The sequence below is a fragment of the Squalius cephalus genome (genome assembly GCF_949319135.1).
Source record: "Squalius cephalus genome assembly, chromosome: 3".
NCBI classification, from domain to species: domain Eukaryota; kingdom Metazoa; phylum Chordata; class Actinopteri; order Cypriniformes; family Leuciscidae; genus Squalius; species Squalius cephalus.
The window spans coordinates 61,505,038-61,527,482 of record NC_137124.1 but is presented as its reverse complement, the minus strand read 5'-3'; the positions used below and the strand labels follow the sequence as shown (position 1 = coordinate 61,527,482).

General features: G+C 47.7%; 2 protein-coding genes across 4 annotated transcripts in view; one reads left to right on the top strand and one right to left on the bottom strand.

Annotated features, from left to right (window-relative positions):
- cldnd1a (claudin domain containing 1a) overlaps positions 1–5,170 on the bottom strand; it is a 9,422-nt gene extending 4,252 nt beyond the window's left edge. For 2 of the 3 annotated variants that reach the window (XR_013820515.1, XM_079866156.1), the window contains exons 1-3: positions 4,542–5,170; positions 4,279–4,386; positions 2,385–2,522 (exon numbers count right to left, since the gene is read on the bottom strand). Coding sequence is in view for 2 of the 3 variants with exons in the window: in XM_079866156.1 (XP_079722282.1) it covers positions 2,385–2,522; positions 4,279–4,386; positions 4,542–4,833 (538 nt within the window). In the remaining variant the exon portion in view is untranslated. The remainder of the gene's footprint in view (positions 1–2,384; positions 2,523–4,278; positions 4,387–4,541) is intronic. The other variant, XM_079866157.1, reaches the window with a different exon arrangement.
- Positions 5,171–18,247: 13,077 nt separating this feature from the next.
- The window catches only part of dctn6 (dynactin subunit 6), a 34,127-nt gene continuing 29,929 nt past the window's right edge, over positions 18,248–22,445 (top strand). Inside the window, exons 1-2 of the mRNA XM_079866159.1 lie at positions 18,248–18,414; positions 19,471–19,535. Of these exons, the coding sequence (XP_079722285.1) occupies positions 18,377–18,414; positions 19,471–19,535 (103 nt within the window). The 5' untranslated portion in view covers positions 18,248–18,376. The remainder of the gene's footprint in view (positions 18,415–19,470; positions 19,536–22,445) is intronic.

Below are 22,445 nucleotides of genomic sequence, written 5' to 3'. Positions count from 1 at the left end.
GCATCAGAGGAATGAAGGGCAGAAACATCTTCAGAGGAATGAAGGGCAGAAACAGCATCAGAGGGATGATGGACAGAAACAGCATTAGAGGGAAGAAGGACAGAAACAGCATCAGAGGGAAGAAGGACAGAAACAGCATCAAAGGAATGAAGGGCAGAAACATCTTCAGAGGAATGAAGGGCAGAAACAGCATCAGAGGGATGATGGACAGAAACAGCATTAGAGGGAAGAAGGACAGAAACAGCATCAGAGGGAAGAAGGACAGAAACAGCATCGGAGGGAAGAAGGGCAGAAACAGCATCAGAGGGATGATGGACAGAAACAGCATCAGAGGGATGATGGACAGCAGAAACAACATCAGAGGGATGATGGACAGAAACAGCATCAGAGGAATGAAGGGCAGAAACAGCATCAGAGGAATGAAGGGCAGAAACAGCATCAGAGGGATGATGGACAGAAACAGCATCAGAGGGAAGAAGGACAGAAACAGCATCAGAGGGATGATGGGCAGAAACAGCATCAGAGGGATGATGGGCAGAAACAGCATCAGAGGGAAGAAGGACAGAAACAGCATCAGAGGGAAGAAGGGCAGAAACAGCATCAGAGGGATGATGGGCAGAAACAGCATCAGAGGGAAGAAGGACAGAAACAGCATCAGAGGGATGATGGGCAGAAACAGCATCAGAGGGATGATGGGCAGAAACAGCATCAGAGGGAAGAAGGACAGAAACAGCATCAGAGGGAAGAAGGGCAGAAACAGCATCAGAGGGATGAAGGACAGAAACAGCATCAGAGGGAAGAAGGATAGAAACAGCATCAGAGGGATGATGAACAGAAACAGCATCAGAGGGATGAAGGACAGAAACAGCATCAGAGGGAAGAAGGGCAGAAACAGCATCAGAGGGATGAAGGACAGAAACAGCATCAGAGGGATGATGGACAGAAACAGCATCAGAGGGATGATGGACAGCAGAAACAGCATCAGAGGGAAGAAGTACAGAAACAGCATCAGAGGGATGAAGGGCAGAAACAGCATCAGAGGGAAGAAGGACAGAAACAGCATCAGAGGGAAGAAGGACAGAAACAGCATCAGAGGGATGAAGGGCAGAAACAGCATCAGAGGGAAGAAGGACAGAAACAGCATCAGAGGGAAGAAGGACAGAAACAGCATCAGAGGGAAGAAGGACAGAAACAGCATCAGAGGGATGAAGGACAGAAACAGCATCAGAGGGATGATGGACAGCAGAAACAGCATCAGAGGGAAGAAGGACAGAAACAGCATCAGAGGGATGAAGGGCAGAAACAGCATCAGAGGGATGAAGGACAGAAACAGCATCAGAGGGAAGAAGGACAGAAACAGCATCAGAGGGAAGAAGGACAGAAACAGCATCAGAGGGATGAAGGACAGAAACAGCATCAGAGGGATGATGGACAGCAGAAACAGCATCAGAGGGAAGAAGGACAGAAACAGCATCAGAGGGATGATGGACAGAAACAGCATCAGAGGGATGATGGACAGAAACAGCATCAGAGGGATGAAGGACAGAAACAGCATCAGAGGGAAGAAGGACAGAAACAGCATCAGAGGGATGATGGACAGCAGAAACAGCATCAGAGGGATGATGGACAGAAACAGCATCAGAGGGATGATGGACAGCAGAAACAGCATCAGAGGGAAGAAGGGCAGAAACAGCATCAGAGGGATGATGGACAGCAGAAACAGCATCAGAGGGATGATGGACAGAAACAGCATCAGAGGGATGATGGACAGCAGAAACAGCATCAGAGGGAAGAAGGGCAGAAACAGCATCAGAGGGATGATGGACAGCAGAAACAGCATCAGAGGGATGATGGACAGAAACAGCATCAGAGGGATGATGGACAGCAGAAACAGCATCAGAGGGATGAAGGACAGAAACAGCATCAGAGGGAAGAAGGACAGAAACAGCATCAGAGGGATGAAGGACAGAAACAGCATCAGAGGGATGATGGACAGAAACAGCATCAGAGGGATGATGGACAGCAGAAACAGCATCAGAGGGAAGAAGGGCAGAAACAGCATCAGAGGGATGATGGACAGCAGAAACAGCATCAGAGGGAAGAAGGGCAGAAACAGCATCAGAGGGATGATGGACAGCAGAAACAGCATCAGAGGGATGATGGACAGAAACAGCATCAGAGGGAAGAAGGGCAGAAACAGCATCAGAGGGATGATGGACAGCAGAAACAGCATCAGAGGGATGATGGACAGAAACAGCATCGGAGGGAAGAAGGACAGAAACAGCATCAGAGGGATGAAGGACAGAAACAGCATCAGAGGGATAATGGACAGAAACAGCATCAGGATTAGGGTTAGTTCTGATGATGGACAGATGAACTCTGACCTGCGAGGAGGTGAATGAGGCCGATGAAGAGCGCCGGCGTCAGACTTCCACACAGACACGCACAGAACCCGAGCAAACCACCCAGAACCACCAGACCCAGAGACACCAGCGGCAGGAAGAACTGACACCTCCACAGATCTGAGCACACACACACACACACACACACACACACACACACACACACACAGTGTGTTTAAAGAGCAGATAAGAGTGAGTGTGTATATGTGAGTGTGTATGTTTATGTGTGTGTGTTTGTGTTTGTGTTTGTGTGTGTGTGTGTGTGAGACCAGTGGCAGGAAGAACTGACACCTCCACAGATCTGCACACACAGTGTGTTTAGATGAACACAAGCTTCTCATGCGTTTCAAGCACATTTTCTCTTTCCCTCCCAAAGTGAGACTGATAAATGATTAAATGTTAAATGTTATATAGCAAATCTCATTGTTCATATCGTCACAAAATGTAAAATATATACTCTCGTACAGCTCTAATCTGCTAATGCAACTATAATTACATTGTTTAAATTAATACATTTTTAGCTAACTGTGATTTGTATATGTACATTTCTGAAATACATAACTTATAGAGTAACCTCTGATAACAGATCACTGTTAACTGTAATGTGAACTTATTATCTGTAAAGCTGCTTTGAACACTGCATGTGCCACAGAAATAGAGTTGACTTAAGAAATCAACTATAATCATAAAACACCAAATAATAAATCCATTACGCGATAATACGGTCATTTGGACAGTGCTGATTACATTTGATTTGTTCTATGAGTTTGTTCACATATTATTAAAGCATTTTTTAAAATTCATTTATTTACATATTTATTATGAAGGTAAAATGATGTCATAATTAATTGCATGCGCAGGGTAAGATTTGTGAAAGTGTACATAAGATTGCAATCGTAAATTAAATTTGCATGCGCAAGAGAAGATTTGTAAAGGTGTAAATCGTCTTTCAAGTGTAAGAAAAAAATATTTGCAGCATTTAACTGTTATTCGTAAGTGTAATTCATGTATTGTGAAGCTGCAGCTTCATGCTAATGCAAAATAAATAGGATCTGTATTCTTCTGACTTCCATTTTTCCGCATTTACACTTTTGACACGGTTTTTGCGCACAAATACGGCCAAAAGTATTGCAGGCCTGTGAACAGCAATTTGCGACCGAAAACAACAGAGTTAGGAACTGCAAAACAGATTCATTGCGTAAAATCAAACTTTGTGTAAAAAAATAAACTGTTGCAAATGTCTAAATGACTTGTGTGCATGGGGCAAAAAAGTTCCCGTAATAACCCGATTTGTACAGTTGCGTCTTTCTTTCACCTGTGCTTCCAGTTTTGGCACGATTTGGCTGTGTATTCCCTGGTTGCTGGGTTTTTATTCAGACATAATTAGTTACTTTTTGTCAAAGTTGAGTTTTGCAGTTCCTAACTCTGTTGTTTTCGGTCGCAAATTGCTGTTCACAGGCCTGCAATACTTTTGGCCGTATTTGTGCGCAAAAACCGTGTCAAAAGTGTAAATGCGGAAAAATGGAAGTCAGAAGAATACAGATCCTATTTATTTTGCGTTAGCATGAAGCTGCAGCTTCACAATACATGAATTACACTTACGAATAACAGTTAAATGCTGCAAATATTTTTTTCTTATACTTGAAAGGCGATTTACACCTTTACAAATCTTCTCTTGCGCATGCAAATTTAATTTACGATTGCAATCTTATGTACACTTTCACAAATCTTACCCTGCGCATGCAATTCATTATGACATCATTTTACCTTCATAATTTATTCTATTGTATTTGATTGTCCTGTTGCCTGTCATTTGATTCTTTCTTCGTATTTTATTACTGACGTCTCAAACGTTATGAAGTGTGTGTTTGCTCACAGGTTCGTATCAGATCTTCTCCACTGTTGTGATTTCCAGGCTCTTTGTATTTTGGCATGAACTGCTGAGAGAGAGTGAAACTCACACACTCCATCACCATCTTTGGATCTGAAACAAACAAACAAACAAACAAACAACATAACATTAATGTACAAGAATGGGAATGAAATGTTCGTCTGGAGAATATAAATAATAAACAGTCAGAGAACAATCACAGTAATCATTCCGACAATAAACCTCTTGCTGATAATAACAGTATTCACCGGGTTCTCGGTACCAGTGCGCGTTCGTGGGCGTCAGAACGCAGCGCCACCAGAGCCCGAGCGTGCCGTTCATGCGGAACATCGCGTCGCTCGCGCTCTTCTCGTCGAACTCTCCGTCCAGGAACTCGTCCTGCAGCGCGCGCAGCTCCGAGGCGTTGTGCTCCGCGCGCACCGGCGGGCTCGTGTACTGGTACCAGTGCGGAGAGCCCAGCGACACCGACAGATACACGGACGCCAGGACGCTCAGAACCCCGGCGAGGACCAGGGCTGTGGCGTGCCGGTTATCCACCATCGCTCCCGGGCTTGACGAGTCTCTCAGCGACACCAACGCGTCTGTCTCCGAGTGTTTGCGTGCCCTATTTTCCGCTCGACCGCATCACGCCATGATCTGAGAATAAACCCTAATGAAGAAGAATTACAGTCCAGAGTCTTCGTCTTAATGTCAGTTTGGTAATCAGAGTAAATGCGCTCATATGCTCAATGTGAACATACATGCGATTAGAAGCAGATATGCGGGGAAATCCATGCGTTTTCCTGTGTGATTTAGAGCCGGCAGCAAGGAATCATGGGTAATGTAGTTTAAGAAACGTCATTCTTCAACTATAGGAGTCAGTGTGACGCTGACTATCCGCTACTGTAAATACACACACACACACACACACACACACTCTCTCTCTCTCTCTCTCTCTCTCTCTCTCTCTCTCTCTCTCTCTCACACACACACATACACACACACTCACTCACTCTCTCTCTCTCTCACACACACACTCACACTCACACACTCACTCTCTCGCACACACATATGCACACACACACACACACTCACTCACACACTCACTATAATGTTCATCAAAGAACAAAGGGAACAGAGAAAATCACTCACTGCTCTTGACTAAAGAACGTTTGTAGCTTTAATAAGGGCTAATCTATATTCTAATTGACAGTATTTATGAAGTGCAGACTGTTTGATAACTTTATTCAATATCTGTATATTTCCTGTTAGACAAGAACGCCACAGGTGATAAATATGATCTATTACAGGTTAATGTGAGGATTGTTTTAAGTTCACTTAAAGTAAAAGTTGTTCTATTTTTTGAAGCCTAATAAATGTAAAAAAAAAATTGATTGCTTTCAGTACACTGTAATGTTGGATGGCTGTAATTAATTTTGAATATTGGGGGGAAATAATTATCATAGAGATATCAATAGCTATATTAGTATCAGTGATACTGGCCTTCATTCATAAAAAGATGCCATTTTAAATATACTGTCTTTATGTTGTTTCTACATTAATTTGGAGATTAACTATACATTATAAAATATTTTAAAAACAGAAATGTATAAATCACAGAATTTTTTTTTTGATTAATCTAATGTTTTTAATTGATTGACAACACTAATATATATCTATATATATGTGCGTATGTGTGTGTGCACTATCGTGTGTGTTTGTGTGCGTGTGTGTGTGTGTGTGTATGTGTATGAAAGAAATATTGCAGACTAGACTGATCACAGCAGTGTGATACACGTTAACCCTGTGTTAACTTGTGTAAAAGTTGAACATGATGATGAGATGACATGACGTTGTCTTTCCTGTAGCTCAAACAGTAGAGTGCTGGTGCTTGCAACACCAAGGTCATGGGTTTGATTCCCAGGGAAAGTGTACCTTGAAATGCAATGTAAGTCAAAGCGTCTGCCAAATGCATAAATGTAAAATGAGATGATCAGTGTAACTCCACAACAACTACAGAAATGTCTCCACTAACATTCAGAAGCTCTTCCTGAGTCTCTCCGTAAGGCTGCACTCGCTACTGGTTATACTGGGATTCTGGATGAGTGAGATTGGCCTGTTTTGTTCATAGACTGTAAAAAATATGGACAAAGCGTCTGTGACGTCACCCATAGACTTTCTGAAGAACGGGTTTGAGGCCGTTTATGGGGGGTATGGGCGGCGCCATCTTGGAAAATCTTGGGAAATCCTAATGTTCAGAAAGGATACAGAGGTGGCCTGATGTGTTGTGTCAGATCATGGCCGAGATGTCAAATTTCAGGAATTCCACTCGGCCTATGCTCGTTATCAGCTGTCAATCAAGCTGTCAATCAAAGTTAACCACGCCCTTATGTGTCATACATTTTATATCTAAATACGATCTAAACTAACGAGTTAGAAAAAAATTCACTCCCCTCACCATTGTCAGGTACTCGGAACCTATCGAAAAATACAATAAAAGTCCATGGGACCAACCAGTAAAAACATGAATTTAAGCTGTGAAAACAGACATTTTAACATGGGGGCTATGGACATTTGCTCCCTTTTGGGACCTTCCCCTAGCGGATTTTCAGTGTATTGCAGTTTTTCGCACTTCCGGGTAGGCTTCATTTTTCAGATTAGAATGTTGCCTCTTGGTTTTGTTATTGCCGGAGAATCTGAAGCTCGTGTAAAGGCTCCGCACTCTTCTGAACGGAGGCGAAAGCTGAAAGCTCATTTGCATTTAAAGGGACACACACAAAAAGCGGCACATTGAACGCATCAACTGAAATATGTGGCTTCTTCCATTTCATCATCTCTGTGTCCTAGAAAAATAGAAGTACTGATTACTATAACTGTAGCACATCCTTTTTACAAAATGGAAGCATTCAGAAAACTCTATCTGTATGTGAGGCAATTTGATGCATTTCTTTTTATTCCAGTGGTGTAGGGCAACAGCTACAGTACATGTATGTGTTGTAACAGCACAGTGACTGCACTCAACAGTTACAGTAGAGAGCAGTCTGAAGCACGTCTACTGTACCTGTTCTTCTCCATGAAGGTTCTTACGATCAAGGCGTCGGTGAAGCGACTCGAGTTTGGCTGAACTCGTTGCCCAGCCTCCCTCAGTCACACCATGGACAAAGACATGGGCAACTAGAGCGGCACTGCTTGTCTCTTTGGCCTTGCCCTTCCTCCTCCTCTTCCTCCTCCTCTTCCTCCACTCTCATCATCTCCTCCTCCTCCTCCTCTTCCTCCACTCCCTCCTCCTCCTCCTCCTCCTCCAATGTCCTCAACCTCTTCCTTCACCTCTTCCTCCACTCTCATCTCCTCCTCCTCCTCCTCCTCTTCCTCCACTTCCTCCACTCTCATCTCCTCCTCCTCCTCTTCCTCCACTCCCTCCTCCTCCTCCTCCTCCTCCAATGTCCTCAACCTCTTCCTCCACTCTCATCTCCTCCTCATCCTCCACTCCCATCTCCTCCTCCTCTTCCTCCTCCTCCTCCTCCTCCTCCACTCTCAACTCCTCCTCATCCTCCACTCTCATCTCCTCCTCCTCCTCTTCCTCCACTCCCTCCTCCTCCTCCTCCTCCTCCAATGTCCTCAACCTCTTCCTTCACCTCTTCCTCCACTCTCATCTCCTCCTCCTCCTCCTCCTCCAATGTCCTCAACCTCTTCCTTCACCTCTTCCTCCACTCTCATCTCCTCCTCCTCCTCCTCCTCCTCCTCCTCCGCCTCCTCCACTTCCTCCACTCTCATCTCCTCCTCCTCCTCTTCCTCCACTCCCTCCTCCTCCTCCTCCTCCTCCAATGTCCTCAACCTCTTCCTCCACTCTCATCTCCTCCTCATCCTCCACTCCCATCTCCTCCTCCTCTTCCTCCTCCTCCTCCTCCTCCTCCACTCTCAACTCCTCCTCATCCTCCACTCTCATCTCCTCCTCCTCCTCCTCTTCCTCCTCCTCCTCCTCCTCCTCCTCCACTCTCATCTCCTCCTCATCCTCCTCATCCTCCTCCTCCTCCTCCTCCTCCTCCACTCTCATCTCCTCCTCATCCTCCTCATCCTCCACTCCCATCTCCTCCTCCTCCTCCTCTTCCTCCTCCTCCTCCTCCTCCTCCTCCACTCTCATCTCCTCCTCATCCTCCTCATCCTCCACTCTCATCTCCTCCTCCTCCTCCTCCTCCTCCACTCCAGTGTCCTCAACCTCTTCCTTCACCTCTTCTTCCACTCCCATCTCCTCCTCCTCCTCTTCCTCCTCCTCCTCCTCCTCCACTCTCATCTCCTCCTCCTCCTCCTCCTCCTCCTCCTCCACTCCAGTGTCCTCACCCTCTTCCTTCACCTCTTCCTCCACTCCCATCTCCTCCTCCTCCTCCTCCTCCACTCGTGTCCTCAACCTCTTCCTTCACCTCCTCCTCCACTCCCATCTCCTCCTCCTCCTCCTCCTCCTCCTCCTCCTCCTCCTCCTCCACTCTCATCTCCTCCTCCTCCTCCTCCACTCTCATCTCCTCCTCCTCCTCCTCCTCCTCCTCCACTCCAGTGTCCTCACCCTCTTCCTTCACCTCTTCCTCCACTCCCATCTCCTCCTCCTCCTCCTCCTCCACTCGTGTCCTCAACCTCTTCCTTCACCTCCTCCTCCACTCCCATCTCCTCCTCCTCCTCCTCCTCCTCCTCCTCCTCCTCCTCCTCCTCCTCCACTCTCATCTCCTCCTCCTCCTTCTCCTCCACTCTCATCTCCTCCTCCTCCTCCTCCTCCTCCTCCTCCACTCTCATCTCCTCCTCCTCCGCCTCCACTCTCATCTCCTCCTCCTCCTCCTCCTCCACTCGTGTCCTCAACCTCTTCCTTCACCTCCTCCTCCACTCCCATCTCCTCCTCCTCCTCCTCCTCCTCCACTCTCATCTCCTCCTCCTCCTTCTCCTCCACTCTCATCTCCTCCTCCTCCTCCTCCTCCTCCTCCACTCTCATCTCCTCCTCATCCTCCTCATCCTCCACTCTCATCTCCTCCTCCTCTCCTCAACCTCTTCCTTCACCTCTTCCTCCACTCCCATCTCCTCCTCCTCCTCCTCTTCCTCCTCCTCCTCCACTCTCATCTCCTCCTCCTCCTCCTCCACTCTCATCTCCTCCTCATCCTCCTCTTCCTCCACTCCCATCTCCTCCTCCTCTCCTCAACCTCTTCCTTCACCTCTTCCTCCACTCCCATCTCCTCCTCCTCCTCCTCCTCCTCCACTCCAGTGTCCTCAACCTCTTCCTTCATGTCTTTCTGGATCCATTTTTCCAAAACCCACTGAACTGACTCTGGCCCTTTAATCTATCTATTGAAGGTTCTGATTGGTGTGTGATCAATTTAGACTCTTAGTGTTTCCACTTGGGTAATTGTGTGCTAACTGAGCTGAAGCTGTGCTGACCTGAGTGAACAATATTGAAGTGCTTTCTAAATTACAACATGGTGTGAGAAATGAAGGGATTTGTGTGTAGAGTTTTGCATTGACAGTTCAACAAATCTGACTTATGTGTCAAAACAGGAGAATAGTGTTTAAAGCTCTAATATGTAATATTTTTTCACCACAAGAGGGCGCAGTTTCCAACAATAACAAAGGCGAAGCTTGATGACGCTATGGAGGAGGTGACGATGGGAGATGTCGTTTTTAATGCGTTTTCACCATCTAGCGATGTATCTAAATGGAATTAATGAATCATGATCACGGATGAGGTAATTTATTCGTTTTTGTATTACCTGTATGTCTGATCGTATTATTTTATGTCATCATAATTAATGAACTGCAAGGAACGTGAAATGTTATGCTATATTATTACAGGCATGTGGTGTAATTCATATCTATTAAAATCATCTTTACTGTAACTATTACGTTACTTGTACAATAAAAAAAAATTGATTTGCTTACCTGTCTATCAATACACTCGCGAGAGCAGAGTCTCTGTCAAGTCCAAGATTGTCGCGCAGCTCTCTCCATTTCGAAAACGCCTGGCCGATATTTATCCGGGTTTTATTCCTCCGTTTGTCACACAGTCTGCGTGTATCCGAAGATGGACGCTTTCGTTTTGTTGGCACTTCAATACTCGCCAAAGACTAATCGTGATCCATAACAACGATAACCATACAGTCTATGGCTATAACGCTATAACCACCACTTCCGCATTTGACCATGTGATATTCCGGTGTGGTGGAATATCACATGGTCCACACTGGAAAAAAAGGATAGTGCGGACATTGCGTCACTGAGAGGCGACATTTCTTTTCCGGGACGGACAGTTATTTAAAATCGGAATTTCTCTGAAATAAAAAATCTTTGGAGACTTTTGAGATATTGTAAGTACACAACTGGAGGAAATATATCACACTGTGCAAGTTATTTTCAGAAATTTTATTACAAAATTGTTACATATTGGAGCTTTAAAGTTTAGGGAAATGGGTGTGCTTTTTGATAAATGGCGTTATGGTTTTAAAATTTTAGTTCAAAAACCTGGTTATAGTGTTTAAGCAATCGAGAAAATCTGTAAAACAAAAACGCACTAGTATTTACATACTCTGTTATTCCACAGTCTGCTCAGGAACCGATGTTCTCGAGCCAAATGTGGTTCTTCAGTGATTAAGGAAAAAATAAACCAAACTATTTTTAAACTTTTTTTTCAATAATCAAAGCAAGTGTGTCGATTGATTCAATAAAAAAATCAACATATTACATATTTTAAATATTACATAATTCATTGAAGCCTGTTTGTCATGTATAAAACACAGACCAATCATCATCTGTCACAACAAGTTCAAATGTCATTGGACAATGTGAAGTGGAGCGGTAATTTTCTGGTCATTCATAAATCGTCTGAAAATTACATGGAAAGACGAGTTCATATTTAAGAAGCGATCTTTGTCCTTGAAACAATGGATGTTAATTGACTGCAAAGCACTGCACAAAACCAGCACCAAAAGTCGCATTGATAGTAAGTAATTTTCAAGTGTGTATTGATACACCGTTTACCATTTGATCAAACTATCATAGTAGGTTAAATGAAGCCCATGCGCCACCTACAGGCTATTGTATGAAGTGTAAAAAAATAATCATTTATTTCTGTGAACAAAGCTGAATTTTCAGCATCATTACTCCAAGTCTTCAGTGTCACACGATCCTTCAGAAATCACTCATGCTGATTTATTAGCAATGTTGGAAACTGTTTGGCTGCTTAATATTTATTTGGAACCTGTGATATTTTTCAGGATTCATTGATGAATAAAAAGTTAAAAAGAAGAGCATTTATTCAAAATAAGTGTAGATTCCCCTGTCGGCCACCAGAGGCCTCACTGTCCTGAGTACTAGTGTTAGTTTCGGACTCCATGTCCCATGAACCCATGCAGGGACTGATCACTGCACACCTGAGCCTCAACACAGGGCTATTTAAACCTGCTTGTTTAGTCACACAATGTGAAGTCTTGTTTGCCCAGCTAAACAGGCCAATAAGACTATTAAACTAGGCTACTAATGTCTAATTAAAAGATCTATATATATATAAAACTGATCAGAGATCAGGTAAAACCCACAGACACTTGTTCATTAGTTCTCATGATTCATGGGTTCGCAGAGATCATCGGCCCCAGCGGTGAAGCATTAGGCTTCGACTACATTTCAGGCGAGGCGCATCTCAAACAAGTCTATTGAAATTTCGAAGTGTTTCGAAACATGTATGACGTAATAAAGCCTCGTTTACTGAAATCCCGTGACTCTGTCAGTTTAGGCTTGTTCGACTTGAACAACATCAAAGTACTGCAAGAGCGACTGAAAAGCAATATGAGCGTCTCTGATCTCTGTCTATCCTGATGCCATCCGCCGATCGGTCTGTGCAGCGCCGGCTCTTGTACACGCGCCGGACCACTGACTCGGACCACTGACTCGGACCACTGACTCGGACCACTGACTCGGGCCACTGTCACTGATTCGGACCACTGACTCGGAACCACTGACTCGGAACCACTGACTCGGACCACTGACTCGGACCACTGACTCGGAACCACTGACTCGGACCACTGACTCGGACCACTGACTCGGACCACTGACTCGGAACCACTGACTCGGGCCACTGTCACTGATTCGGACCACTGACTCGGACCACTGACTCAGACCACTGACTCGGACCACTGACTCGGACCACTGACTCGGAACCACTGACTCGGACCACTGTCACTGACTCGGACCACTGACTCGGACCACTGACTCAGACCACTGTCACTGACTCGGACCACTGACTCAGGCCACTGACTCAGACCACTGTCACTGACTCGGACCACTGACTCAGGCCACTGACTCGGACCACTGACTCGGACCACTGACTCGGAACCACTGACTCGGACCACTGTCACTGACTCGGACCACTGACTCAGACCACTGTCACTGACTCGGACCACTGACTCAGGCCACTGACTCAGACCACTGTCACTGACTCGGACCACTGACTCGGACCACTGACTCGGACCACTGACTCGGAACCACTGACTCGGACCACTGACTCGGACCACTGACTCGGAACCACTGACTCGGGCCACTGTCACTGACTCGGACCACTGACTCGGACCACTGACTCAGGCCACTGTCACTGACTGACTCAGGCCACTGTCACTGACTCGGACCACTGACTCGGACCACTGTCACTGACTCGGAACCACTGACTCGGACCACTGACTCGGACCACTGACTCGGACCACTGACTCGGGCCACTGACTCGGGCCACTGTCACTGACTCGGACCACTGACTCGGACCACTGACTCAGACCACTGACTCAGGCCACTGTCACTGACTCGGACCACTGACTCGGACCACTGACTCGGGCCACTGTCACTGACTCGGACCACTGACTCGGACCACTGACTCAGACCACTGTCACTGACTCGGACCACTGACTCGGACCACTGACTCAGACCACTGTCACTGACTCGGACCACTGACTCGGACCACTGACTCAGACCACTGACTCAGGCCACTGTCACTGACTCGGACCACTGACTCGGACCACTGACTCAGACCACTGACTCGGACCACTGTCACTGACTCGGACCACTGACTCGGACCACTGACTCGGACCACTGTCACTGACTCGGACCACTGACTCGGACCACTGACTCGGGCCACTGTCACTGACTCGGACCACTGACTCAGACCACTGACTCGGACCACTGTCACTGACTCGGACCACTGACTCGGACCACTGACTCGGACCACTGTCACTGACTCGGACCACTGACTCGGGCCACTGTCACTGACTCGGACCACTGACTCGGAACCACTGACTCGGACCACTGACTCGGACCACTGACTCGGACCACTGACTCGGGCCACTGTCACTGACTCGGACCACTGACTCGGACCACTGACTCAGGCCACTGTCACTGACTCGGACCACTGACTCGGACCACTGACTCAGACCACTGTCACTGACTCGGACCACTGACTCGGACCACTGACTCAGGCCACTGTCACTGACTCGGACCACTGACTCGGACCACTGTCACTGACTCGGAACCACTGACTCGGACCACTGACTCAGGCCACTGTCACTGACTCGGACCACTGACTCGGACCACTGACTCGGACCACTGACTCAGGCCACTGTCACTGACTCGGACCACTGACTCGGACCACTGTCACTGACTCGGACCACTGACTCGGACCACTGACTCAGGCCACTGTCACTGACTCGGACCACTGACTCGGACCACTGACTCAGACCACTGTCACTGACTCGGACCACTGACTCGGACCACTGACTCAGGCCACTGTCACTGACTCGGACCACTGACTCGGACCACTGTCACTGACTCGGAACCACTGACTCGGACCACTGACTCGGACCACTGACTCGGACCACTGACTCGGAACCACTGACTCGGGCCACTGTCACTGACTCGGACCACTGACTCGGACCACTGACTCAGGCCACTGTCACTGACTCGGACCACTGACTCGGACCACTGTCACTGACTCGGAACCACTGACTCGGACCACTGACTCGGGCCACTGTCACTGACTCGGACCACTGACTCGGACCACTGACTCAGGCCACTGTCACTGACTCGGACCACTGACTCGGACCACTGACTCGGACCACTGACTCGGACCACTGACTCAGACCACTGTCACTGACTCGGACCACTGACTCGGACCACTGACTCGGACCACTGACTCAGACCACTGTCACTGACTCGGACCACTGACTCGGACCACTGACTCAGACCACTGACTCAGGCCACTGTCACTGACTCGGACCACTGACTCAGACCACTGACTCAGACCACTGTCACTGACTCGGACCACTGACTCGGACCACTGACTCAGGCCACTGTCACTGACTCGGACCACTGACTCGGACCACTGTCACTGACTCGGACCACTGACTCGGACCACTGACTCAGACCACTGTCACTGACTCGGACCACTGACTCGGACCACTGACTCAGGCCACTGTCACTGACTCGGACCACTGACTCGGACCACTGTCACTGACTCGGAACCACTGACTCGGACCACTGACTCAGGCCACTGTCACTGACTCGGACCACTGACTCGGACCACTGACTCGGACCACTGACTCAGGCCACTGTCACTGACTCGGACCACTGACTCGGACCACTGTCACTGACTCGGACCACTGACTCGGACCACTGACTCAGGCCACTGTCACTGACTCGGACCACTGACTCGGACCACTGACTCAGACCACTGTCACTGACTCGGACCACTGACTCGGACCACTGACTCAGGCCACTGTCACTGACTCGGACCACTGACTCGGACCACTGTCACTGACTCGGAACCACTGACTCGGACCACTGACTCGGACCACTGACTCGGACCACTGACTCGGAACCACTGACTCGGGCCACTGTCACTGACTCGGACCACTGACTCGGACCACTGACTCAGGCCACTGTCACTGACTCGGACCACTGACTCGGACCACTGTCACTGACTCGGAACCACTGACTCGGACCACTGACTCGGGCCACTGTCACTGACTCGGACCACTGACTCGGACCACTGACTCAGGCCACTGTCACTGACTCGGACCACTGACTCGGACCACTGACTCGGACCACTGACTCGGACCACTGACTCAGACCACTGTCACTGACTCGGACCACTGACTCGGACCACTGACTCGGACCACTGACTCAGGCCACTGTCACTGACTCGGACCACTGACTCAGACCACTGACTCAGGCCACTGTCACTGACTCGGACCACTGACTCGGACCACTGACTCAGACCACTGACTCGGACCACTGTCACTGACTCGGACCACTGACTCGGACCACTGACTCGGACCACTGTCACTGACTCGGACCACTGTCACTGACTCGGACCACTGACTCGGACCACTGTCACTGACTCGGACCACTGACTCGGACCACTGTCACTGACTCGGACCACTGTCACTGACTCGGACCACTGACTCGGACCACTGTCACTGACTCGGACCACTGACTCGGACCACTGACTCGGACCACTGTCACTGACTCGGACCACTGACTCGGACCACTGACTCGGACCACTGTCACTGACTCGGACCACTGACTCGGACCACTGACTCGGACCACTGTCACTGACTCGGACCACTGACTCGGACCACTGACTCGGAAAGGTTTCGAAGCTTCCTGAAGTTCTGTTTTGAAAATGCCATCACTAGTATTTCAACCAAGCGGCAACATTCTAATCTGAAAAATGAAGCCTACCCGGAAGTGCGAAAAACTGCAATACATCGAAAATCCACTAGGGGAAGGTCCCAAAAGGGAGCAAATGTCCATAGCCCCCATGTTAAAATGTCCATTTTCACAGCATAAATTCATGTTTTTACTGGTTGGTCCCATGGACTTTTATTGTATTTTTCGATAGGTTCTGAGTGCGTGACAATGGTGAGGGGAGTGAATTTTTTTCTAACTCGATAGTTTAGATCGTATTTAGATATAAAATGTATGACAAATAAGGGCGTGGTTAACTTTGATTGACAGCTTGATTGACAGCTGAGCATAGGCTGCGCCGAGTGGAATTCCTGAAATTTGACGTCTCGGCCATGATCTGACACAACACATCATACCACCTCTGTATCCTTTCTGAACATTTGTATTGAAATATCATACATAAAATGGGTTGCTCTGCTATAAACTGCACTAACCGACACTGTAGGAGGACTTCGCTCCAGTTCTTCCGGTAAGTGACAATCCACTACTATTTCATGTAACTAGTGAGCACTATTTTTAGCATCAATGTTTGTGGGCAGTGGCACTGCAACAGTTAGCATGTATTTTAACTTATACGTTTCATATACTAGTATTTATAGTTTGTGAAATTAAACATTTCTCGTTGTTAGTGTGTTTTTTAGTTAGCTTAGACAGCCATTATGAAAGTATAAGTAGCCTAAAAGGTATAAGAAGCCATAAAACGATTTGCCAGGGGGAAAAATGATAGATTAATGAGATCAAAGATCGTCCGTTAGATATAGCCTACACAAGACGAATTATATCCCATGTTTAACCACTCCACTAGACTAGAGACATCAACCAGCGGCAAACGTCAGATGCGCTAGCCGAGGTAAGGCTGTTCCAGGCGGATACACAGCGCTGAGCGCCCGGTGATCCCTTGGATCTCACAACTCCGCAAACGTCCGATCAAAATTTTAAATAGGCGCTATCTGTATAAACAAACAACATATTTGAGATTAAAACAACTACATTCTCGACTGAAAAACTCTTAAAACTACATTTCGTGACACAATAACAGTAGTATTTTTAAATTTCGCGTCTTTCTCCTCTGCTGACGCAACTTGAGATTATAGCAGCGGGATTTAGCATTCTACATAAAGCTACCACATAATAACACAAAAACAGCTCACGTTAGCCCGCTCTCTATGGCTCTCTGGCTCGGACTCTTCACACCGGCTCAGGCCCTGTTTGCACGAGAACGCTCGCGGGTGAAAACGTAAAAATATTTTATCAGATGTGCCTTTCGTTTAGACGGCGACGGCGTTTTTGGGGCTTAAAAACGCAAAAAAGTGAAACCACCCTCCAGAGTGGAAATCTTAAAAACGCTCCACCGTCGCGTTTCCGTCTAAACGGTAAAAACGCAAAAGTCGGCTAGACAGTGAAGGCACCGATCAGTGCTTCACACTGCCACCTAGCCGCCTGGAGTGCATACTACATTGAATTTCACACACTTTTGCGTCACCGTATGCACGCCGATTTCCCCCCCATAACGCTCGTCTAAACGCAGAATAAAAAGTGATCACTTTTGCGTTTTCTCTTCAGATCGTTTCCGTGTAAACGTAGCCTCAGTCTCACACAAGGTGGGCGGGGTTAGGATTTCCCAAGATTTTCCAAGATGGCGCCGCCCATACCCCCCATAAACGGCTTCAAAACAGTTCTTCAGAAAGTCTATGGGTGACGTCACAGACGCTTTGTCCATATTTTTTACAGTCTATGATTTCCTGTTTTTTTACAGTCTTTTTTTTCCTGTTTGTACACTGAGCTTTATTTAAATAAACCGCACATGGATCCTAGCATGATCTCTGTTGCAATAAGTCTTTACTATCACTTTTTATCAAATTAGCACATCTTTGCTGAATTAAAGTATTGATTTTCAAAAAAAAAAAAAGAACGTTAGTGTGTATTGTTACAAAATATTTAGATATTACATAAATGCTGTTATTTTTTAACGTTGTATTCATCAAATAATCCTAAAAAAGTATCAAAGGAGAAAACCATTATTTAAATGTGTAATAATTCACAATGTTACTGTTTTTTTCTGTAATTAGATCAAATAAATACAGGCTTGATGAGCATAAGGGACTTTTTCAGTAACATCGAAAGTAGTAATGTGTCCAAACTTTTGACCGCTAGGGTTATGTATATAATATAAATGCCCTTTTTTTTACACCCGAGCCCCTGAGGAACTGGCAGATGTGAAGTGAAGACTGCTCAGTGAACACTGCCTAGGGCGGGCGCCTGCAATACTGAACAGACATCATCGATCGATCACACGCGTCATCGCTAACAGGCGGCTCAGTCGAGCACTGACGTCATCGAGCGAGTTAAGATGGCGGATCCAAATGCAAAACAAACCGGGCAGAAAAGGTACAATATATATTTCTTCAACAATTTGTCTTGTTTTTAAGAACTAAATCTCACGAATGCAGCTGCAACCATGCCCATAATGCGATATAGACCTCTGTGTGATTAAAAATAGATAAAAAATAATCCAGATTTAAACAGACACACCCAACGTCATATTGATATCTGTATTGCATTATGAATAATCTAGAGGAGAAGAACAGCGGGCGGTTTAATTTACATTTATTGTTATAATAATAATCAGGATAAATAGGAATGTTGGAGCCAAAGATCTCAAAATCATTTCAGATTTATCATCAATATTTATTCATGATCGATAGTAAAAACACAACTTGCTAATTTTAAGTGGGAAAAAGAACCCTCAAAAACTGAAGGATTCTTGTGCAAGTTTGTGATTTGTCTTTTGAAGTGTAAGTTTAATTTCAAGCCCGAATGAATAAGGTCTTTCATCTGGTCACGTGATGTTACAGTGATCTGGTCACGTGATGTTACAGTGATCTGCTATCATTCATACTGTACCATTTGTCAGATGATCAGGACAGTAGCCTAGGTTCCTTCTCTCATGAATACGAGATTTATGAATTAAAGAGACCCACGACTCGTCAAACATTAGGCCTAATTAACCCTCTGAACTGTTTAATATCTCTCTCTGTGTATCAGGAAATAATATTATTATTATTTGAGAAATATGACTTATATGTTTGATATTTTCATTACTCTCCCAGCACAGACTCAGCTGGTGTTAGTAAAGCTCATCTGTAACACAGATTAAACAGCGATATAATAAACCAATAACTGAAGACCGAATCATATTTCTGAAGAATCATCCAGAAGTGTGTGATGTATCCAGTTCCTGAAGTGATAACACTGATAACACTGGGTCAGTCGTGTGTCATCACACATCTCTCACGGCTCTCCGACTGTCACTGTAATAACTCTGGTTTCAGACATCCGGTTATTGTACAGCAGAATCATGTATGAAGATGATTGACACATGTCAGAAGTGTCTTGATTCCTTCATAAAGATCATCAGTCTGATGTTTTCAATTCTGTTCTCAGTGTGAAGATCTTAGCAGGAGCCGTAGTGTGTGTGGAGAGTGACATCAGAGGAGACGTGACCATCGGTGAGTGTGTGTGTGTGTGTGTGTGTGTGGAGAGTAACATCAGAGGAGACGTGACCATCGGTGAGTGTGTGTGTGTGTGTGTGTGTGTGTGTGTGTGTGTGTGTGTGTGTGGAGAGTGACATCAGAGGAGACGTGACCATCGGTGAGTGTGTGTGTGTGTGTGTGTGTGTGTGTGTGTGTGTGGAGAGTGACAACCATACTAGTGTTGTCAAAAATATCGATATTTCGATAAATATCGATACTGAAATATCTGAACGGTACCAATACTAATGTCCCGAAGTATCGATACTCCCATACTAGCCGAGCTGTCACTTTCACTTCTCTCCAAAGGCGCGTTGACAAACACCACACGTGACCGCACTCGTCTCATTTGCTCTGGTTAAATAGCAAAAGCGAAGTGTATGGAAAGATGGTGAGTGTGGCGCCCTCGTGACCGGCTTTGGTTGATAAAGAACACCGCGAGCGGGCATGTCGGAGAATAGCGCGGACACACGTTAAAAACACTCCGCGAGCGGGCATGTCGGAGAATAGCGTGGACACGCGTTAAAAACACTCCGCGAGCGGGCATGTCGGAGAATAGCGTGGACACGCGTTAAAAACACTCCGCGAGCGGGCATGTCGGAGAATAGCGCGGACACACGTTAAAAACACACCGCGAGCGGGCATGTCGGAGAATAGCGTGGACACGCGTTAAAAACACTCCGCGAGCGGGCATGTCGGAGAATAGCGCGGACACACGTTAAAAACACACCGCGAGCGGGCATGTCGGAGAATAGCGTGGACACGCGTTAAAAACACACCGCGAGCGGGCATGTCGGAGAATAGCGTGGACACGCGTTAAAAACACACCGCGAGCGGGCATGTCGGAGAATAGCGCGGACACGCGTTAAAAACACTCCGCGAGCGGGCATGTCGGAGAATAGCGTGGACACGCGTTAAAAACCCACCGCGAGCGGGCATGTCGGAGAATAGCGCGGACACGCGTTAAAAACACACCGCGAGCGGGCATGTCGGAGAATAGCGTGGACACGCGTTAAAAACACACCGCGAGCGGGCATGTCGGAGAATAGCGTGGACACGCGTTAAAAACACACCGCGAGCGATCATGTCGGAGAATAGCGTGGACACGCGTTAAAAACACACCGCGAGCGGGCATGTCGGAGAATAGCGTGGACACGCGTTAAAAACACACCGCGAGCGGGCATGTCGGAGAATAGCGTGGACACGCGTTAAAAACACACCGCGAGCGGGCATGTCGGAGAATAGCGTGGACACGCGTTAAAAACACTCCGCGAGCGGGCATGTCGGAGAATAGCGTGGACACGCGTTAAAAACACACCGCGAGCGATCATGTCGGAGAATAGCGTGGACACGCGTTAAAAACACACCGCGAGCGGGCATGTCGGAGAATAGCGTGGACACGCGTTAAAAACACACCGCGAGCGGGCATGTCGGAGAATAGCGTGGACACGCGTTAAAAACACACCGCGAGCGGGCATGTCGGAGAATAGCGTGGACACGCGTTAAAAACACACCGCGAGCGGGCATGTCGGAGAATAGCGTGGACACGCGTTAAAAACACACCGCGAGCGATCATGTCGGAGAATAGCGTGGACACGCGTTAAAAACACACCGCGAGCGGGCATGTCGGAGAATAGCGTGGACACGCGTTAAAAACACACCGCGAGCGGGCATGTCGGAGAATAGCGCGGACACGCGTTAAAAACACACCGCGAGCGGGCATGTCGGAGAATAGCGTGGACACGCGTTAAAAACACACCGCGAGCGGGCATGTCGGAGAATAGCGTGGACACGCGTTAAAAACACACCGCGAGCGATCATGTCGGAGAATAGCGTGGACACGCGTTAAAAACACACCGCGAGCGGGCATGTCGGAGAATAGCGTGGACACGCGTTAAAAACACACCGCGAGCGGGCATGTCGGAGAATAGCGTGGACACGCGTTAAAAACACACCGCGAGCGGGCATGTCGGAGAATAGCGTGGACACGCGTTAAAAACACTCCGCGAGCGGGCATGTCGGAGAATAGCGTGGACACGCGTTAAAAACACACCGCGAGCGGGCATGTCGGAGAATAGCGTGGACACGCGTTAAAACACACCGCGAGCGGGCATGTCGGAGAATAGCGTGGACACGCGTTAAAAACACTCCGCGAGCGGGCATGTCGGAGAATAGCGTGGACACGCGTTAAAAACACTCCGCGAGCGGGCATGTCGGAGAATAGCGTGGACACGCGTTAAAACACACCGCGAGCGGGCATGTCGGAGAATAGCGTGGACACGCGTTAAAAACACACCGCGAGCGGGCATGTCGGAGAATAGCGCGGACACGCGTTAAAACACACCGCGAGCGGGCATGTCGGAGAATAGCGTGGACACGCGTTAAAAACACACCGCGAGCGGGCATGTCGGAGAATAGCGTGGACACGCGTTAAAAACACACCGCGAGCGGGCATGTCGGAGAATAGCGTGGACACGCGTTAAAAACACACCGCGAGCGGGCATGTCGGAGAATAGCGTGGACACGCGTTAAAAACACACCGCGAGCGATCATGTCGGAGAATAGCGTGGACACGCGTTAAAAACACACCGCGAGCGGGCATGTCGGAGAATAGCGTGGACACGCGTTAAAAACACACCGCGAGCGGGCATGTCGGAGAATAGCGTGGACACGCGTTAAAAACACACCGCGAGCGGGCATGTCGGAGAATAGCGTGGACACGCGTTAAAAACACTCCGCGAGCGGGCATGTCGGAGAATAGCGTGGACACGCGTTAAAAACACACCGCGAGCGGGCATGTCGGAGAATAGCGTGGACACGCGTTAAAACACACCGCGAGCGGGCATGTCGGAGAATAGCGTGGACACGCGTTAAAAACACTCCGCGAGC